The sequence below is a fragment of the Hippocampus comes genome, unplaced genomic scaffold (genome assembly GCF_001891065.2).
Source record: "Hippocampus comes isolate QL1 unplaced genomic scaffold, H_comes_QL1_v1.1 scaffold117, whole genome shotgun sequence".
In the NCBI taxonomy this organism is placed as follows: domain Eukaryota; kingdom Metazoa; phylum Chordata; class Actinopteri; order Syngnathiformes; family Syngnathidae; genus Hippocampus; species Hippocampus comes.
The window spans coordinates 1125250-1142199 of NW_017805225.1; the positions used below are offsets into that span (position 1 = coordinate 1125250).

General features: G+C 47.5%; 1 protein-coding gene across 1 annotated transcript in view; it reads right to left on the bottom strand.

The window, feature by feature from the left end:
• The window catches only part of brinp2 (bone morphogenetic protein/retinoic acid inducible neural-specific 2), a 49476-nt gene that overhangs the window by 19609 nt on the left and 12917 nt on the right, over positions 1-16950 (bottom strand). Inside the window, exons 2-3 of the mRNA XM_019869319.1 lie at positions 5181-5603; positions 472-662 (exon numbers count right to left, since the gene is read on the bottom strand). Of these exons, the coding sequence (XP_019724878.1) occupies positions 472-662; positions 5181-5536 (547 nt within the window). The 5' untranslated portion in view covers positions 5537-5603. The remainder of the gene's footprint in view (positions 1-471; positions 663-5180; positions 5604-16950) is intronic.

Below are 16950 nucleotides of genomic sequence, written 5' to 3' on the forward strand. Positions count from 1 at the left end.
CCAAATCTGGAATCAATTTTCCACAGGCCCGTATTTCCCAAGCATCGAAGTCACGTTCTACTAAGCGACGAGCATGCTCTGCGGCGTGTCACTGCGCACCTAGAAAGCGGGCCTCCGTCTTTGATTTGTGAGGTGTCTGAAATCAATACCGCAGGCCATTCTGTTTTGTGAGTTACTTCAATCCTCTCCGAGGGGCGAAGAAGGTAAAAAGAAATCCAATAACGCGAGACATATGGTTAGAAACGGGGTCCGTTTTATCTCGCGTTCACTCGGCCCACCTCTCGCAGGAGGGAGGAGAGTCATGCGGTTGAAGCGCTCTGGCCAGATGCCGCAGGTGGCGCGGGAGTCCCCGGTTCCGACTTGGCCGGTGCCGCAATTGATCCTTTCCGGACTCGATGTTCATTTGAAAGTCAAGCAGGAATTTGCCGGGAGAAATGAATGTGGAGCGCGTGTCAAAAAGTCTTTCCTTACCTCCGAGGGTAGCAGACACCAGGAAGTGGGTCCCATACTTCTTGATGAGGTTTTCGTTGATTTGCTGCAAGGTCGGCCGTCGCCCCAGTAATCGCAGGTTACGTCGGAACTCCGGGGCTAAGGGCAACGCCGCTTTCGGGAAGTCTCTCTTCTCTGTCGCCAGGCCGCTTACCTTCCAGTGGCTGAATTCCCTAACGAGAGAAATGCGCCGAAAGGTAAGGCCAAAGTCAAGTCGACTCCCCTCCCCTCGTGATTCAGGACATCGAAGGCCAAAGAGGCTGAAGTTTTTGTTTGAGAGCAGCAAGAATCCACTCACATTGTCCTAATATGGCACCATCCATTTCGCCGAGCAAAAGTTTGGAACGTGGGATAAAGCGAGACAGTCGGCCGTGGGGAATTAGAGAGCACCCTCGTTTTTCGCCGTGAATGGGGACCAGAACCTCCCCCCGTAGCTCTCTTTTGCAATGCGAAAGACAAAAAGCCGATTCGTGCTTTTCATCTGCCGAGCATCGGTTTCGGATTCATGCTTCATCCGGGGAGAAGGGCAGCCAGCCGGCGGTTGTGCACGGATCCGCCGGGGTTGATTTTTAGCGGGTGGGCTTTTCCACAGCGACGGCACTGGGATCCAAAGATGAGCCGTGCGTCATTTTCTTCTCCCCTCGCTTTGCTTTGCGAGACCACCGTGCGACCGTTGGCTGGCTGACTGGCTGATGATGATGATGGATGAGGTTCACGAAACGGTTTTAGCGCGGCCGCGATTGCACCTGCACCCCCGGCATTTCGATGAACGGAAACCCTGGAAATGGCGTTGCCCGTAACTGTTGACGATGCAGAGGAGTTCCTCGGAGCTTTCCGCTGGCGACGTGTTTGGAAAATAACACCTGGACATTATTCGCTGTCGAGAGACAGCGCCCATCGGATGCCTCCTTTGAACATTCGCTTGCGTCATAGCAGTGCAGCTGCTTGGAATGGCAGGTTTGTTTTTTTGTGGGGTTTTTTTTTTTTGTTTTAATCCGGTCAAGACGTTTGGCGCGTCTTGGCAGCAGAACTGTTCAAGGCGTTCCTTTCATCTTGCAATGCCTGCTCTTATACAAGTGCTGCTCTTACACCGATATGGTTGAGGCCAATACAATTTCACCGGCAAATCAAGCAGCAGCTTCCAGTCCACCGAGCTCAATGCATTCAAGCGTAATATTCAAATGGAAACGGGCGCGTCGAGTACTGATTTGAAATGTATGATTAGCTTCAAATGAGACGATTTAATTGCTTCCCTTAACCCATTCATCCAACCAGCCAGCCATCTATCCTTCCTTTTCCTTCTTTTCTTCCTTCCTTGGCATTTTTCCTTTTCTTTCTCCCTTCCTTCCTTCCTTCCTTCCTGCCTTTTCTTCCTCCCTTGGCCAATACCACTCCAGATAAAAGTGCTTCATATTGTTGTGCGATGTTATTACAATAAAAGCGTGTCAGCTGTCGAATAATCTGCAACTGTACCAATCCTTTCTCTAATTTCTATTCAAACATCGAGTTGTTAACTGCTTAAAAGATGGAGAGAGAATACCTCTCGGTGAAGCATGGTTGGGCAATGCAAATCTGGCTGTATCGAACTTCAGAACCGTATGACGGGTGTGGGGAATTGGTTCCTTTGCCTTTTTTTTTTTTTTTGTGATGCAAAATAGAAAGACGTCGTTTTCCATTCGGGCTTCGGCAACCTGTTATGGGAAGAATTCAATGTGAAAATGCAAAGGCATACAAATCAAATCAAACATAAAAGAAATCCATTCGCATGAAGTACCACTCGCACGGCGACGTGTGAAAGTCGGCTGCAAGGGAAAAAAAAAAGTTTGGTTGAGAGTTTGCACTTCTTTTGAGCACCGGCCTATTTGTTCCAAGCTGGCAGTTGTTATGGGAGCCTTTGCGAGTTGAAAGTGAACAGACCAGAAACTTTATAATGAGCGGTTGCACCTGACCTGAAACTTTCCCATCTTCATAAACATTGACCCAAATACTCCCGCTGTCCATTTCGGGAGTTGAGGTTGGCCGAGCGCGTGCCCTGCAAGTGGCAGCAGCTTCACTGCTCGCCATCAATCCTCCGTGGTCATGAGCCTTGATACGCAAGGACTAAGATTGTCTGAAAGTTTTTACGTTCAAAGGAAACGGGAGACACCAAAAACAAAACGAAAAGTCAAGGATGCCCCGCTCGTGCTACTCGTTGACTGGGGGCGGCAGGGCAACAATATCGTTAAGTTGGCTGAAAGCGAGCTGTTGCTCTTGCTCGCCAGCGCTGCTGCACACGCATGCGCCTCAAAACAAAAGCAGCAAATATACTCGACTTGACGTTTGACTTCCTAAAGGCTGCGGAGTCTGCGGACAGGACGGATGTGGCCCGCGGACCCGACGTCGCCCCGATGCGCTGTCAATCTGAGGTCGATGGGTCGGGGAAAAACATGAGCGCCAAACAACAACCTCTGGTGCTCATCTGAGAGCCGCAACAAACGTTTTGTTTGATTATTGCAGATGGTCTTAATGACATATTTAGTAAATATTTGCCGCAGGCAATTTTATTACGTTGCATCGAATAATAATGACGCGACTGCATTCTGCCCCACGACTACGACAATGTGCATGCTAGAAATGTGTCAGGACGGCACATGCAAAGAAAGACTGCGGTCCTCAGAACTCCGCGACCCCGGCCGACTTCCCTCCCACAAGAGTGTTTGATTCGCTTTTTTTTTTTTTTCAGACTTACCGTATTGGCCCGAATATAAGACGGCCCTGATTATAAGACGACCCCTCTTTTTCAAGACTCAAGTTTGAATAAAGACTTTTTGAACACCAAATAAATTTTTATACAGAAAATAATTACAGTACATCTGAAACAAATGATTATAACAATATATTTGAGAGAAAAAGCATGTTATTTTTCCCCAATCAAATCTTAAAATCTGAACATTTAAATATGTTAACTAAAGTGCAATCACATTCGTAAACGAATGGCTTCTGATTTTTGAAATTTTGTAAATCACATCATAACTTCTCCTCAGCTGCCAGTTAACCTGGCCGATCTTCGACCCACTTTTCTCCAGATTGTCGCTACGTTTCTCCATTTTCTGTTCTCTTCTATTATTTTCTTCTTTTCCTTCTTACCGCTATTTTTTTATTTTTCTTCTTCGTGCTACCGCTATTTTTATTTTTATTCTTCGTGGCAGGGGTTCACTTTGGCCTGGGGAGTCAAGTTCAGCATTCGGTTCAATGATATCTGGCGCCATCTAGCGTCATGAATGGGTATAATGTCTAGACCCCGAATATAAGACGACCCCCACTTTTTCAGTCTTATTTCAATGCAAAAAACACTGTCTTATATTCGGGCCAATACGGTACTTGGGGGGCGAGGGGGGGAAGGTCTGGCGGCCCGCCGGGCCTGTGACGCACCGGGGGAAACCTGGTCCCTCACCGTGGCCCCATTTTGTGTCGCTAATTTGATTTTTAAGAAACCACTGCGCCTGAGGAAAAGCAATCAATCAGAGAGAGAGGGCACGACTTACAAAGTTGTTCGCTGTTTGTCAAGCGGTCACGCTAACCCGTTACCTTGGGCTGCCAGAGTTTTGTTGAAACTACTGTACGGCGGGATATCCGCCTGGGGGAAAAATGAACAAATGCCAAGCCTTCATTCGTCAACAACTGGGCATACGACGGGCAAACAGAAGAAGTGCGAAGGCACCGGAGGCGGCTGAGGGGAGAAAAAAAATCCTTCCCCCTGCACCAGTATTCTTTTTGAGCCACACAAAAGGCATGAATAAAACTGTCTCAGTTCTGCTTTGATGCTGCACTCCAACCCCTTGCCGCCGCCTAAGCAAGACGCTCGCCCAGCCACGGAGACGCCACCATCGACAGGAGCACATTGCCTCGACGGCAGCGGCCTGGGGACGGTTCGCAGCCTCGACCTTGGTCGGGGGAAGCCTCCACCCGCTCAGCTGGTTTTTCAGGCACGTCACAAGGAAGCGGTGACGGCGGCCGTAGTGACAGCCGAAAAACCGTCAGCTTGGTCAGAGGTTTTTTTTTTTCTTCACGAACAAAAGACCATTGTCTGATTCAAAAAGAAACCTCATTAAATCTGTTTCAACGGAGAAGAAGACAAGATGAAGGTCACAGTGCTTTTTTTTTTTCCTCCAATTTCAAAACCTCAGCACAACACAAGCCTCTTCTCCCGCCTCAGAAGGCAATGTTGAGGAATGCGCATTTCTGTCCGAGGTTTTGTCATGGAAGTTCGAAGTCAGTACGTTTACTGTTGTCATCTTTGTCTCAAATACGTCAAGTCTGAATACCGTTTCCGGATTTTAATCATGCCGGTAGCCACATACACATGCCCGCAAAATTCATCGTGGGGGGCGGGCAAATCCTACCTTGCGGTTTTCACTTTTCGCGCGGGGGTTTCTGTCCCTATTGGCCGCAAACAACGAGGGATAACTGTAGCATCTTTCATATCAGGTACCATGAACACTTGAGTGGCCCCCGTAGAGCGTATGAGAGGAGAGGAGCAGACTGAATAATTTGCCGATCTTAAACCCGTGGGAAGCAATACGTGAGGCAGCTTACTGGTAAAAATGGAAAACAGAGATTTGATTTGATTTCCGGCTTGACCTGTTGCTGACATCGATCTTGTGGACACACAATCCGAGCAACGTCGACGCAGCCCCAGACAGGCATCTCACCTGTAAATCTTGTATCTGGTGGAAAATCCCTGATGGAACCTCTCTCTGAACTCGGTGTACTCAGGGCAACGGTGGAAAGGTCCCTTTTCTGACAGCAGCCAGTCCAGCTGCCCTCCGCTCTGCCTTGTGCTGAAGCCCCACGCCGAGGAGCCGGAGGGAGAGGAGGAAGATGACGCGGCGGACCCGCGGAGCCCTTTGCCCACGTGTTGCGCCACTTGTTCGGCTCGGATGGGCCACAGCAGCCAGAAGACCACCCACGGCAGCCATAGAAGCATCAAGGAGGGCGCCGACCATCTAGCAGGAGAGGCGGACCCGTGCGAGCACTCCTCTTTTCTCACAGGCCAATGATTTGCCATGGTGCCGCTGGTGATGTTCTAGGGCACCGCGGACCGGCATTTCTTCGGACACTCGCCTCCCGCTGGCCTGAAACAAGAAAACAAAGAAACACCGGGACACCGGAGTGATAAGATAAGATGAGAAAACCTTTATTTGTCTCACAATGGAGACATTTGCAAGTTACACGTTACAATTGACTTCAGTTTATCTTGAAGATACTAAATTGAAAACAAAAAACTAACGCTGCCATCAAGACAAATTAGCGACACGCAGCATTTGAGTCAACAAGATAGCATTTGGCGACGACTGGAGATATGCAGTCCGACCTCTTTTTTTTCGACGTGCCCTGTTGACTACTTTTCCACCATCGCGATAACGTTCACGTTTCAAAATCCCGATTTCACCGGGTTCATTTGCCGATTTCGCTTCCAACGAACACCGTTATGATGCCAACTTCATGACAACAACCAGATTTTCCCCGCAAAATAATGCAAAGGCCTTTGTTACAACGAACCGCGGGAAGCTAACTGCTGCCGCCACCTTGCTCATGAACAAAATGGACAGTTGCTTAGCCACGCTACCGATCGACTCGGTACATTGTTGCACTTCTGGGGGGGCGCAGCGTGGTCTGAAAACACGTCTGGTCAACAGAAGCGAAACTCGCTGTTCGTGAAGGCTGAAATGGACTCTCCCTTTGGAAAGGGCGTCTCCCAGAAGAAGCTCGGCCGAGTTGACCAACCCGACGATTTCGTGCGTCATGGCCACAAAAGCACGCCAGAGTTGGAGGCCAACAGATTGCAAGAGGAACGTTGACGGCTTCGGCTTTGCGACAAATCCCGAACTGGAGGAGAGGCACTTTTCATGTGCTGACCGAAAGTTTTCAGAGAGGAAGTAGGAACGCTGCTTTTGTTGGTTTCACGTCTTATGAAATCGTGTTGTTTTCCTTCATATACACGCATTTGTAATGGACACGTTTTTACACCTAAACACGTTCATACGGTATTATACATCATCGTTGGCGGCCATCCGATTGGAAATGTTTACAGCGAACTACCGTTAGATTCGCTCTGTCCCTCGAGGTGCATCGTAATCAGGTTCGACTGCACTCTAGCAAACAATTGGAGGCCAATTGGGATACGGTGGGGCTGTTTGTGACCATTCGTCCCTCGTAAATGCAAGCTCTGGGAGCTGGTTGACAAGTCCAACTCCAATGATTGGTACGAGCAATTTAGCAAATGACTGCTATAATGCATCTTCTTACACAAGATGAAATATAAACCACCACGCGCGCACACACACACACAAACACACACATTTTATATATATATATATATAAATAAACCAGAGTGGGACTTTTGTGTTGTTCAACATTAATTCCAGTAGAGACTCCAAAAAGGAGCAGGGGTTCGAGTACATAAATAGAGCAGAGAAGGAGGAACTCGAGAGTGTGTACTGTATATCGGGATCACATAGAAAACTGGTCTTCACGTACTTATTTTGTTAATACACACCCACATACAATTCCGTTCTAATTGGAGACTGTTGGCCTTCAGAGAGTGGAGGTTTGCCGTTAAGCTCACCGTTAATGACTAAAAAGTATCGTTGACTGGGAGAAAGTCCGTGGGGAGAAATGAGCGTATCAGACAGGATATGCAAAGCAGGCGGAGAGGATGCTTCAAATGAAATGGGATTTTAAGTATTCCCTGTTTAGCTCGCAAACAAATTAGTGAATTAATTTCTGTGGATACTTGCATACATAGACATGAAAAATAAAATGCTCAAGGTGTTTCGGTCCAATTTTTGCCTGCTGTCAAGCAATATGTCAACTGAAGGCACCGATTGAACTTGGAGGCTTTACGTTCAAACGGGATATTGCTGATGTTGTGTGCACAGCCCACGAGTCAAAACGTTGCCAGAGCGCTTATATTTACGGAGGCCGACGCACGACGCGGGCTTGGGTCCACTCACATTGTTGCGATAATCGAAGTCCAACGGGCCCATCACACACTCATTTGTGGCCAGGAATTATGTACAACATGAGCCATAAAACACTCAGAAGTGGCCACAAAGTCGTTTTAACGTGCACACAATACAAATCAGATGAAAATGAGTTCTAGGCTATTCATAAAATTCTTGCAGAGTGGCAGCGTAACTGAGTGCACCTACTCTACGACCGATAAGGTGTACATTTTGTGGTTTCTGGCATTGTGTGTGTGTATGTGTGTGTGTGTGTGAGGGGGTGAATGGCAGGTCATGGCCCACTGAGAAATGATGTGGCTTCATGGTGTGGTCAAAGTGAATATGATTTTAAAATAAAATGTATTCACTGTGCTGCACAGGGCAGCATGGTGGTGGACTGGTGAGCACATCAGCCTCACAGTGCAGAGGTCGAGAGTTCAATTCCAGGCACCGGGCATGCCTTCCCTGTGCCTAAGTGGCTTTTCTGCGGGTATTCCGGTTTCCTCCCACATTCCAAAAACATGCAGGGCAGGTTAATGGAACACTCGAAATTGTCCCTGAGTGTGCAAGGGTTGTTCATCTACGTGTGCTCTGCGATGGGATGGCGACCACTTCAGGGTGCCCCCCCCCGCCTACTGCCTCCGAAGACAGCTGGGATAGGCTCCCGCACACCCCCCGCGACCCTTGTGAGGATAAGCGGGTCGGAAATAGGACGGAGGGATTAGTCTATAGTGTGCCTTTTCAACAAAAAAAGTTCACCAATCCATACTCAGAAAAATGCAAGAGAATTTTATCATGTGTATACACACACACACACACACACACACACACACACACACACACACACACACACACACACAAACAAATGCAAACAATCCCATAGATGAGAGTCAAGCAGAGAAAACAAAGCGTAAATGGAATCTTAAAGTATCAGGTAAAGCAGAAAGATTTCGAGAGACACGAGAAACTGGGCGGGGAGAAAACCATTCAAAGTCATGTCAAGACAAATGAGATTTTCGGTCCGGCTTAAAGTGTGGGACTTTGGTCATAGATTGTGAAAGAAGATTTCACAGAGTTGAGGCTTTGACTGCAAATTCCCGCTCACCTTTTGTTCCGTGCCCAGGAAGGAGAACCGATGACCGGGCCAGATTTGAGCCGTGCATCAGGCTCGCAAAGGGCGAAGGCACAGGATGTTCAGACAGATCGGCGGCAAGGTTACACAGTGTCGGTGGCCAAATTTGGCAATATTGTGAGTGGAAAAAGAACGCGGCGGATGAAGCCAAAGACATTGGGCTCCATTTTAAATGGATTCGAAGTGCAAGTGTTTTTTTTTTTTTTTTAAATAGAACTCATTCGACATTCACATCACTCTCCTCCTCGTTGTCTCTTATTGTTGCTCACTTTCCCTGCTTTGTTTAATGTTTTTCTCTTTTTTCTGAAGCGCGGACCCTCACTTCGATTTTCCACTTATTGGCTCCTTGCTTTAAACGTTTGCGATTTACAATTAAAACGTTAAAACATTTTGGTTATTGCGGTCCTTGGCGACTTTTGTCCTTTTATGATGACCGGTACATGCTGAGCTCTTCGCACTTGGTGAGAATTGCCATGTTCAACTCTGCAGAGGAGCAAGATTTGCCTTTCAAATGAAGGTCATTAAATTGTTGTAGGAATAAGTGAAAGCCGTAACTGCCAGGCCTAATTCTCCTCTTCTCCTCTCCTGAGACTTTGCCGCTAATTATAAAATACATAAAATATGCAGTGAATCCCAGCAAGACAATGGCAGGAATTTTTAGCTCTGACATTTAGTGTTCGCTCCTGCATTATTTACACACCCGCGCACACGCACACACACTTGACGTATTTACCTTTCTTTCCTGCAAGGATCTAAACTGTAAAAGGTAAGAGTGTCTCAAATTCGCATGATTGAGAACATCTGTTGCAACAGAACATCAAAATTAACCACAACCGTCTAAGAGATGACGGCGGAGTCAATCAATGCAATTAAATGCAATTAATCGGAACGGTGCTTGTCCAATCAGAGGGATGAAATGGAATGAGATGAGATGTCCCAACATCATTTTCCACCAACGTCCCATCCGGTTACCGATGTGAACGCCGTTTCACCTGCTGACTCGTTTCAGTCGTTCCTTCTGCAGCCCAGGAGAGCCAACATCAAGTCTGACAAAGATACAAACTTCATTTGTCGTGCAATTGGAAGCACCGACTTCAGGAAGGCTGAAGACTGCGCGCTGAGATTTACACAACCAATACTCACGATGACACAACTTGGTGTTCTCAACTGAACAATATACACACGCTCAACAGAAACAGGAAGAGATCGACCAAAAAATATAAAAAATGCTCAACTGGCCGGAAGGAATGAGCAAGCCTGCGCTTCCAAAGTGCAGCCTAATGACGACCAAGTCGGGGGGGCGGGTGTGCATCGCACAGATGGGCTGTAGCTGGAAATTGCTGTCTCCGTGCACGTGAGTACATATCGAACGCACGTGCGCTGCCGCGGCCTTATTGGCGCCGTCTTTGGCCGCTCTCCAGTTGGACAAACAAACAGCCATATGGTCAATTAACGCCCATCAATACACTACCTCTGTAAACATCTTTACCGCTGATCATAAACCACAACCTGTCAGCAGCGTCGGTGCAGATAACTTGCGATGGACCGAATTTATTTTGGACTTGCTACGTGCCATTGACTAAATATATCGAGCAATGGTTCTTAACGTGGGTTCGATCTTTTCTCTTTTTAATAAATGCATTTTGTTTTTATGTCTTGAATTTGTAAAAAAAAAAATCTTTTTTTTTTTCACTAATGAAGGCTTCAGTGAATGTGCATAAGAACCACTGATATAGACCGATTCAAGGGCGTTCTGTTTCTCTTCGTTTCATTGGTCAATATCAAAACTCAAGGCAAACAACCTGCAGTAAACAGCCTACATCTTGTTCGACTGCTGTCGGGAGCCAAACAAACAAAATGATATGGGTATAATTCTCATTCCTCATCATCATCATCATCATCATAAAAATGAGTCGCTTGAATCAAATGTCGTCGTCGTCCTATTCTTTGGCGTGCATTGAGTGTCATAATAAGCAGAGTCATTCCATCCGTCTTTAACAAGAAGACACGGGGAACAAAACAGACCGACAGCTCTTGAGACAAATGAGTTTCGTTCAAACGCGGCTCAGTTCATGTTCACTCAGCGCTCGCCCACACCGCGGCTCGGCAATGGTTATTTTTTTACAAAACGTATCAACTGACATGCTAATGGGGGGGCTTGGCGGAGTCTTTTTCGTGGCCCCTCCCGCTCTTTGGAATCAACGCCGCTCTTTCAAACTCGTCATTTTTAGTGTTTGGCTTTGACTCAGCACGAGACTTGATTTGTAGTTTGACGGTTTTTGTGCATTCTCCATTATGAATGTATTGTTATTATTGTTGGTTGTTGTCCGACTTATTTTTGCTCCATGTACAGCACTTTGTATACAGCGCCGGTTTTGTTTTGAAGCGCTCGAGAAATACACTCGAGTTGAGTTGAGGCGAGAGTCCTCTCAAATTCCCTCAACACCTACGGCGTACGCATCTGACTGTTTTATTAAACAGAGTAACGTTTACAGCATATCATGCCGACAAAACCTAAAACGCAATCTTGAAGCTTTTTTTTTTTCAGCCTTGAGCCGAAATGAAAAATGTAATGCTATCCCTTCGGTCTCATCTGTGTTCCGATTTTATTGCCGCTGATAACGTGCACAAAGATCCGAAGAAGCAAGGCTGCCATATATTGCCGGTCCTGATACAAAGAGAAAAATAAACCAGACAAAGCTCATCATAATGGAGAATATATGTGGGTGGCCGTGTGGGTGCTCGCGCCAGTCAGTTACCAGGGGCAAGAGTCTTTCTATTTCAACATTGCAAAAGCAAACGCGCTCAGGGAGGCCGTGAACCCGTCAAGCCCAGAAATATGCTCCCTTCTTGGAACCGGGTTGCCCGGGGTGGGGCCGCTTCGTCGGGGCCAATTGCAAGCGCGCCGACTCATCACCCTCGCACGCAGCACGTGTTGACATGTGTCACTCTTGCGTCGGCGCAAGCCTCCCAGCGCTTCGACAACCCAACGGTGTTTCCGAAACGGTCATAACAAGAGAAAGAAAAGGCGCGGGAAGTTTCTGAGAGGCAAGCAAATTGGTCATGTTCGTTCGGGTTGTCGAAGAAGCTGAAGGTGGGCAGAGTGAGAACGTAGAACTTTTCTCTCGATTCCAAGATGGTTCTGAGTGCCGGGATTTGGGATTCAACTGCTGTTAAGTGCGGAGCGGGAGCTCGTCCGTGAAATGGAGGCCGGTTGACCACCCCCTGAAAAATCCTCAGCTATTTGCCTCAACACCTTCAATAGAAAGCTGATGAAACCAACGAGAGCAGAAAAAAAACCCATCCAGGATCACTTTCTTGACTGACTTTAGCGTGTTTTAAAACATTGCAGAGTGGCCCTTTCATCCTTCCATTTTTCTGTAGGCGGCCCTCCAATGAAAAAGTTTGGACACCTGCAGAAGTGTGCAGATTTTCATCGGTGTCATTCAGGGAACTTGCCTGGATGCTCAGAAAACGGAGGTCTTTTGGGGTTCAGGGGTCACTCCTTAAGACCTCCCATGACTCTGTGGTGGCTTCGTGTGCCGTCTGCTAAAGCGAGATTTTAAATGACGACCCAAAAACTCCTCAAGCAGCCAAACAGGACGGCCAATGACTATTATGGAAGCTTCTTCGAATGACATGAACTATAAATTCCCCCTTTGCGGTCTGGAGTCACAGCTGCAGCACTAAATGCGATTGGGGAGCATACGTTGCGATGGCTTGTGATGACAAGAGCTCGTCGTCATCGATCGGGGGTGCCCATCAAACTTTGAGCGTGACGCATGTTAAGTAGCCAGACCGTTTGGATGGGCTAAGGCGCACGCTCGTCTCTCATGACAACTTCCACCTACTGCTTTGGTCTTGTCTGATATTGTTTCAGACAATTAAAGTTCCCCAAAAAAAGCGAACGCTAATATCGTTCCTTCAGCATCCTCAAGGGTATAAAGACATTAATAAATGAGCGGCAGTGCACAGGCAGACTGATGAATGAAATGTCTGCCGGTGATTCATAAACATTGTGCGGCCCATTGTAGTCCCCCCCCCCCCCCCCCCCCCCCCCCCCCGCCGCTCTCTAAAATTGATGAGGGAAAACAAATATAGCAAAGTCGCTGTCATCGTGAGACAGCAGACTCGACTCGACTCGACATTATTTCTCGAGCGCTTGAAAAGAACCAACAGTGTATACAAAGTGCTGTACACGGAGCAAAAAGAAGCCATGCAACAACAAACAGCAAAACACTAAATGAATATCGAAGACAGTAGAAAGCACAAAAACAGTCTGACTAAAAAAAAAAAAATCAAGTCTCATGCTGAGTCAGGTGTCAGGTCGGCAGACCCGAGGCACCGGGCAGAGGGGGCGGAGGGGCAGAGGATGTGGCGAGGCCATTTCAAGATTTGAAAAAAAAAATCTAATGGGATCTCCAAAAGAACTTGAAAATGAGCCAGTGAAGGGATGCCAGCGTAGGAGTTCTGTGCTCCTTCTTACGAGTGCCGGTCAAGAGGCGAGCAGCAGCATTCTGGGCCAACTGGAGACGTTTGATGGAGGATTGGCTAACTCCAAAGTCAAGTGCATGACAGACATCCAGATGGCGAGATGTGACCAAGCCACGAAGGACCGTTTCAACGTCACCGATTTGCCGCTCCAATTCAAAATCACTGTCCAGTTAAAGAGCCGGCCGGCTTCGACAAGGAGCCAGGGGGCCCCAAGTCCGCAGGATGGGATGGACGAGGGCCATCGCTTCCGTCTTCTTGTCAATGTCCTGGAAAGTATATTCCTACTTATCACCTCACGGGTGAATTGAATGATTGTATACCCGCCATGACGCCGTTTTTACATGTGATCGATTAGTTTGTCTACCAGAAAGCTTTTTACTGTCTGCTGAGCTGAATCACAGAGTGACAGCAAATGATATCCGCGCCGTCCCAAAGACAATCTGGCGATAGCTCCTCATTGAGTTTACGTCGTAATGACACGGCATTCTTTCTTTGGAAAAGCTTGTGCAGTTTGGTGACTTTCTAAAACACAGAACTACAAAATTAAACGGAATCACAGTGTCCTTTATGTTGCATTACATTCAATCCAAGCGCCGCAGGTGTGTCACCAAGGCAACCATAAACCCTCAACATTCTTTGAAGGTGAAACAGCTCCTTCTGAATCACCGGCCCGTTGACTAGGAGCTCTATTTCCCAACCGCCGTGGCTCGTCGGTGTGATTCCTCCCCTATATTTTCCACATACGTGTGCATCAGACTGCCATTTCATCTCAAAACTTTGAACGTCATGGCATCAAAGAGAAATGATGCTTCGCGCTAGAGACTTTGACGGTGATTCCGGCACTGCTTGGGGTCGATGGCGCAAACTTGCCTCGAATAGTGGCACTGAACAATCTAACAGCACAAATCCTATTGAAGAGTAGAAAATCAAAGAGTCAAGACAAGATCTATGAACTATTTATGATTTATGACTCTCCTGTACAAAGCAGGACGATGGATGATGAGAAAGAAAGTCAAATGGATCAATCGAGCTGCATCAGACAATAAATCCCCAACAACTGCAGCCACTATTTTCAAATGCATTTAAACGCCATCGTTATTGATGTCTTCCTTTCACTCTGTGTGTGTGTTTGTTTTAAATGGGTGAGGCCTGATCTTTTCGAGCCCAACACTTGTCATACAGTTAGTTTAATGGAGCATGACTTCAGAATGGAGGTCACTCGAGTCAATATATTGGCATGTAAACACATTAACCTGGAGTTTAGATCGGATGTACCCAACCGCCGGTCCGCGGTCGATTTGGTACAGGGCCGCACAGAGACCGACCGGGTTCTGTTTTTGTTTGTTCGTTTTGGTTTTCTCTGGGCCAGTCAAACACAGCACTCCCCTCCAACACCACCCAGCCCGTCGAGGATTTTTTCCAAAGGGCAATACAAACCTTGCTGGGTGATCATACGATCGAGATTCATGATACAACGTGATCGGCGGTGAACCCTGAGCATATTTACGTGGTGGAAATGTGCGCGACTCTAGCTAATAGGAGTCCCTCTTCTCGCATTGGTTTGCAAGTTGAAATCAACAGAATGCGCCAATAAATGAAAGAAAAAGCGGTACACAGAAAGTACGAGTCACACAAATTGACCGAAGGTACAGCGAAACGGCCAGCTGACGGGCAACCGTGACTTCTCAAGATGAAGCTTTTTTGACAAGAAATGGACAGAGTGATGTGCAATCATGGCCCAAAAATGTCCCCCCCCCCCCAAAAAAAAGATGGAGGAGATCTGCGCCACGCATCCAGTTGACTGACGTTGGGCACTCATTAGCCAGGCTTCACTTCCCCGAGGCTACAGTGTGATGCAAGTAACACAATGAATCGCCTTGATCCACATGTATCCACAACTAAAGAAAGGTAAGCGTTGCCTAAAAGCCTTCCTGCGGCGATGCCTAATTTTTATGCAGGAGATAAAGTCAATTTGGAACATCACTAGCACGCCGCGAGTAAATGCGCATCTGATCCGCCTCGATTCCATCTTTCCTCTTGACACTCGCTCGGCAGACAAGAGGGAGAATCCTTGGCTTTCAAAGACGACGCTTCCATTTGAAAATGAAACCAAAACGCAACATTCCACTGCCAGACTATAAACCGTATCCGGCTGACACGAGGGCTCGCGGTTGTGTTTGATGTCGCGGACGAAATGCGATCGGATCCGGTTTTCCTTCTGTCACTCTTTGGCCGCGGCAGCCTCTGTAAAACAGGCGCAGGTCGATTCAAGACCCCGGAGACGGCTGCAAATAGCAAACATGTCGAATCGTGAATTTCTTGCTGTGGTCTCGATTGAATCTGAACCGCAAATGTCTCCCAAGTGCGAGTACGGCGTTGATCACACGCTTGGTGACCGACCGTTCTTTGTCTTTGTGCCACTTGAACTACGACCAAGCCATGACCACCCACTGCAACCCACCAATCCTTCTGAAGTCGACATATTTTATTTTATTTTTTTGTGTGGGAAGCCCGCTCGTGGGCGATGGCACCATCGACAGGGACACATTGCTTCAACGCCACCGCCAGCGGCGGGTTGGTTCGCAGCGATTCAGCGGGTTCAAGAGAGCCTTATCTGGAAGGTTCCCCCACCCGGTCGGCTGTTTCTTTAGACACGTCACGACGAAGCGGCGACAGCTCAGACCGAGGCTGAAGTGACAGCGGAAACTGTCAGCTCATAAGATTTTTTTTTTTCTTCACTGAAAAAACGCCACGGCCTGATGAACATCATCGCGCTACCCATCACCGTGTTTTTCTCCAATTTTTTCGCCAATCCAGCTAAACCGTCAGCGCCTTCAACAGAAGAGTCTCCATCCATTTTCCGAGTTTACAGGTTCAACTGTAGCAGCTTGCCCAATTGTATACTTGGACCCCTTTTGCCTTATCTCCTTCTCTTTTTCGAACAAATGTCTGAAAAAGAACACAGAACGCAGGCATTACTGCCGGTCTCAGTGCCGGAAATGATGTTTGTAAGGCACCTCGTTTCCTGCAAACACCAGGAAGAAAAACGCTGAGAGGCTGTTCAGGCAACAAAAAAAAAACCTTCGATCCCCCCCCCCCTCCCCACCCCACCCCGCTCCGGCGCGACACGCACACACCAGGGCACTTCAGACATCTTCTGAAGTTGTTTTTCTGTCTTTGCAAATATGAGCGGAAGGAATAAAATCATCACCTTCACGATGCCCCGTTCTCTCATTTGGGGAGCTTCAAGCGCCAGGGTTTTTCGTCACTCTCATCTAATCCAAACATTGGAAATTCTCTCCGGCTGTTTAGAATTGCTAAAGCCATTTTATGAATCGTTTTCCCAGAGTGGTATGACTGTGAAGTGGCTGCGCGTACATGTGATTCCATTCCACCGTAATGGCGCTGAGATAGGGATAAAGCGAGCGGCGATGAGATCAGAAAATAGATTGGGACGAGGTATGTGATGGCCTTCAAGATTCACATGGATGATGTTGAAGAAGGAAAAAAATAAAACCCCAAACAAAACAAAAGGTCAGACATTGTTTTCTCAACAAAGCAAAACCTTACGGTTTATTGCTCCGCGGTCACAAAATGGATATTCAGCTGCCTTTGTGTTTTGGAAAGTGGGAGGGGGGTAGGGGGTGCCATTTGTGTCATTTGGCCACCTTGTTTCAAGCGTCACGAAAGATTGAAAAAGATATTTGCGTTTTTATCCTTGCGGCGAATCGTCACACAAACCGCCAAGAGTCCGGCATTGCGGACGGACCTTTCGGTGCTCGCCAAAGCCCGTGAAGACCTCAAGAAAGGCAGATTGATTCTCAGGCACCAGCAAACAGTTATTGATTG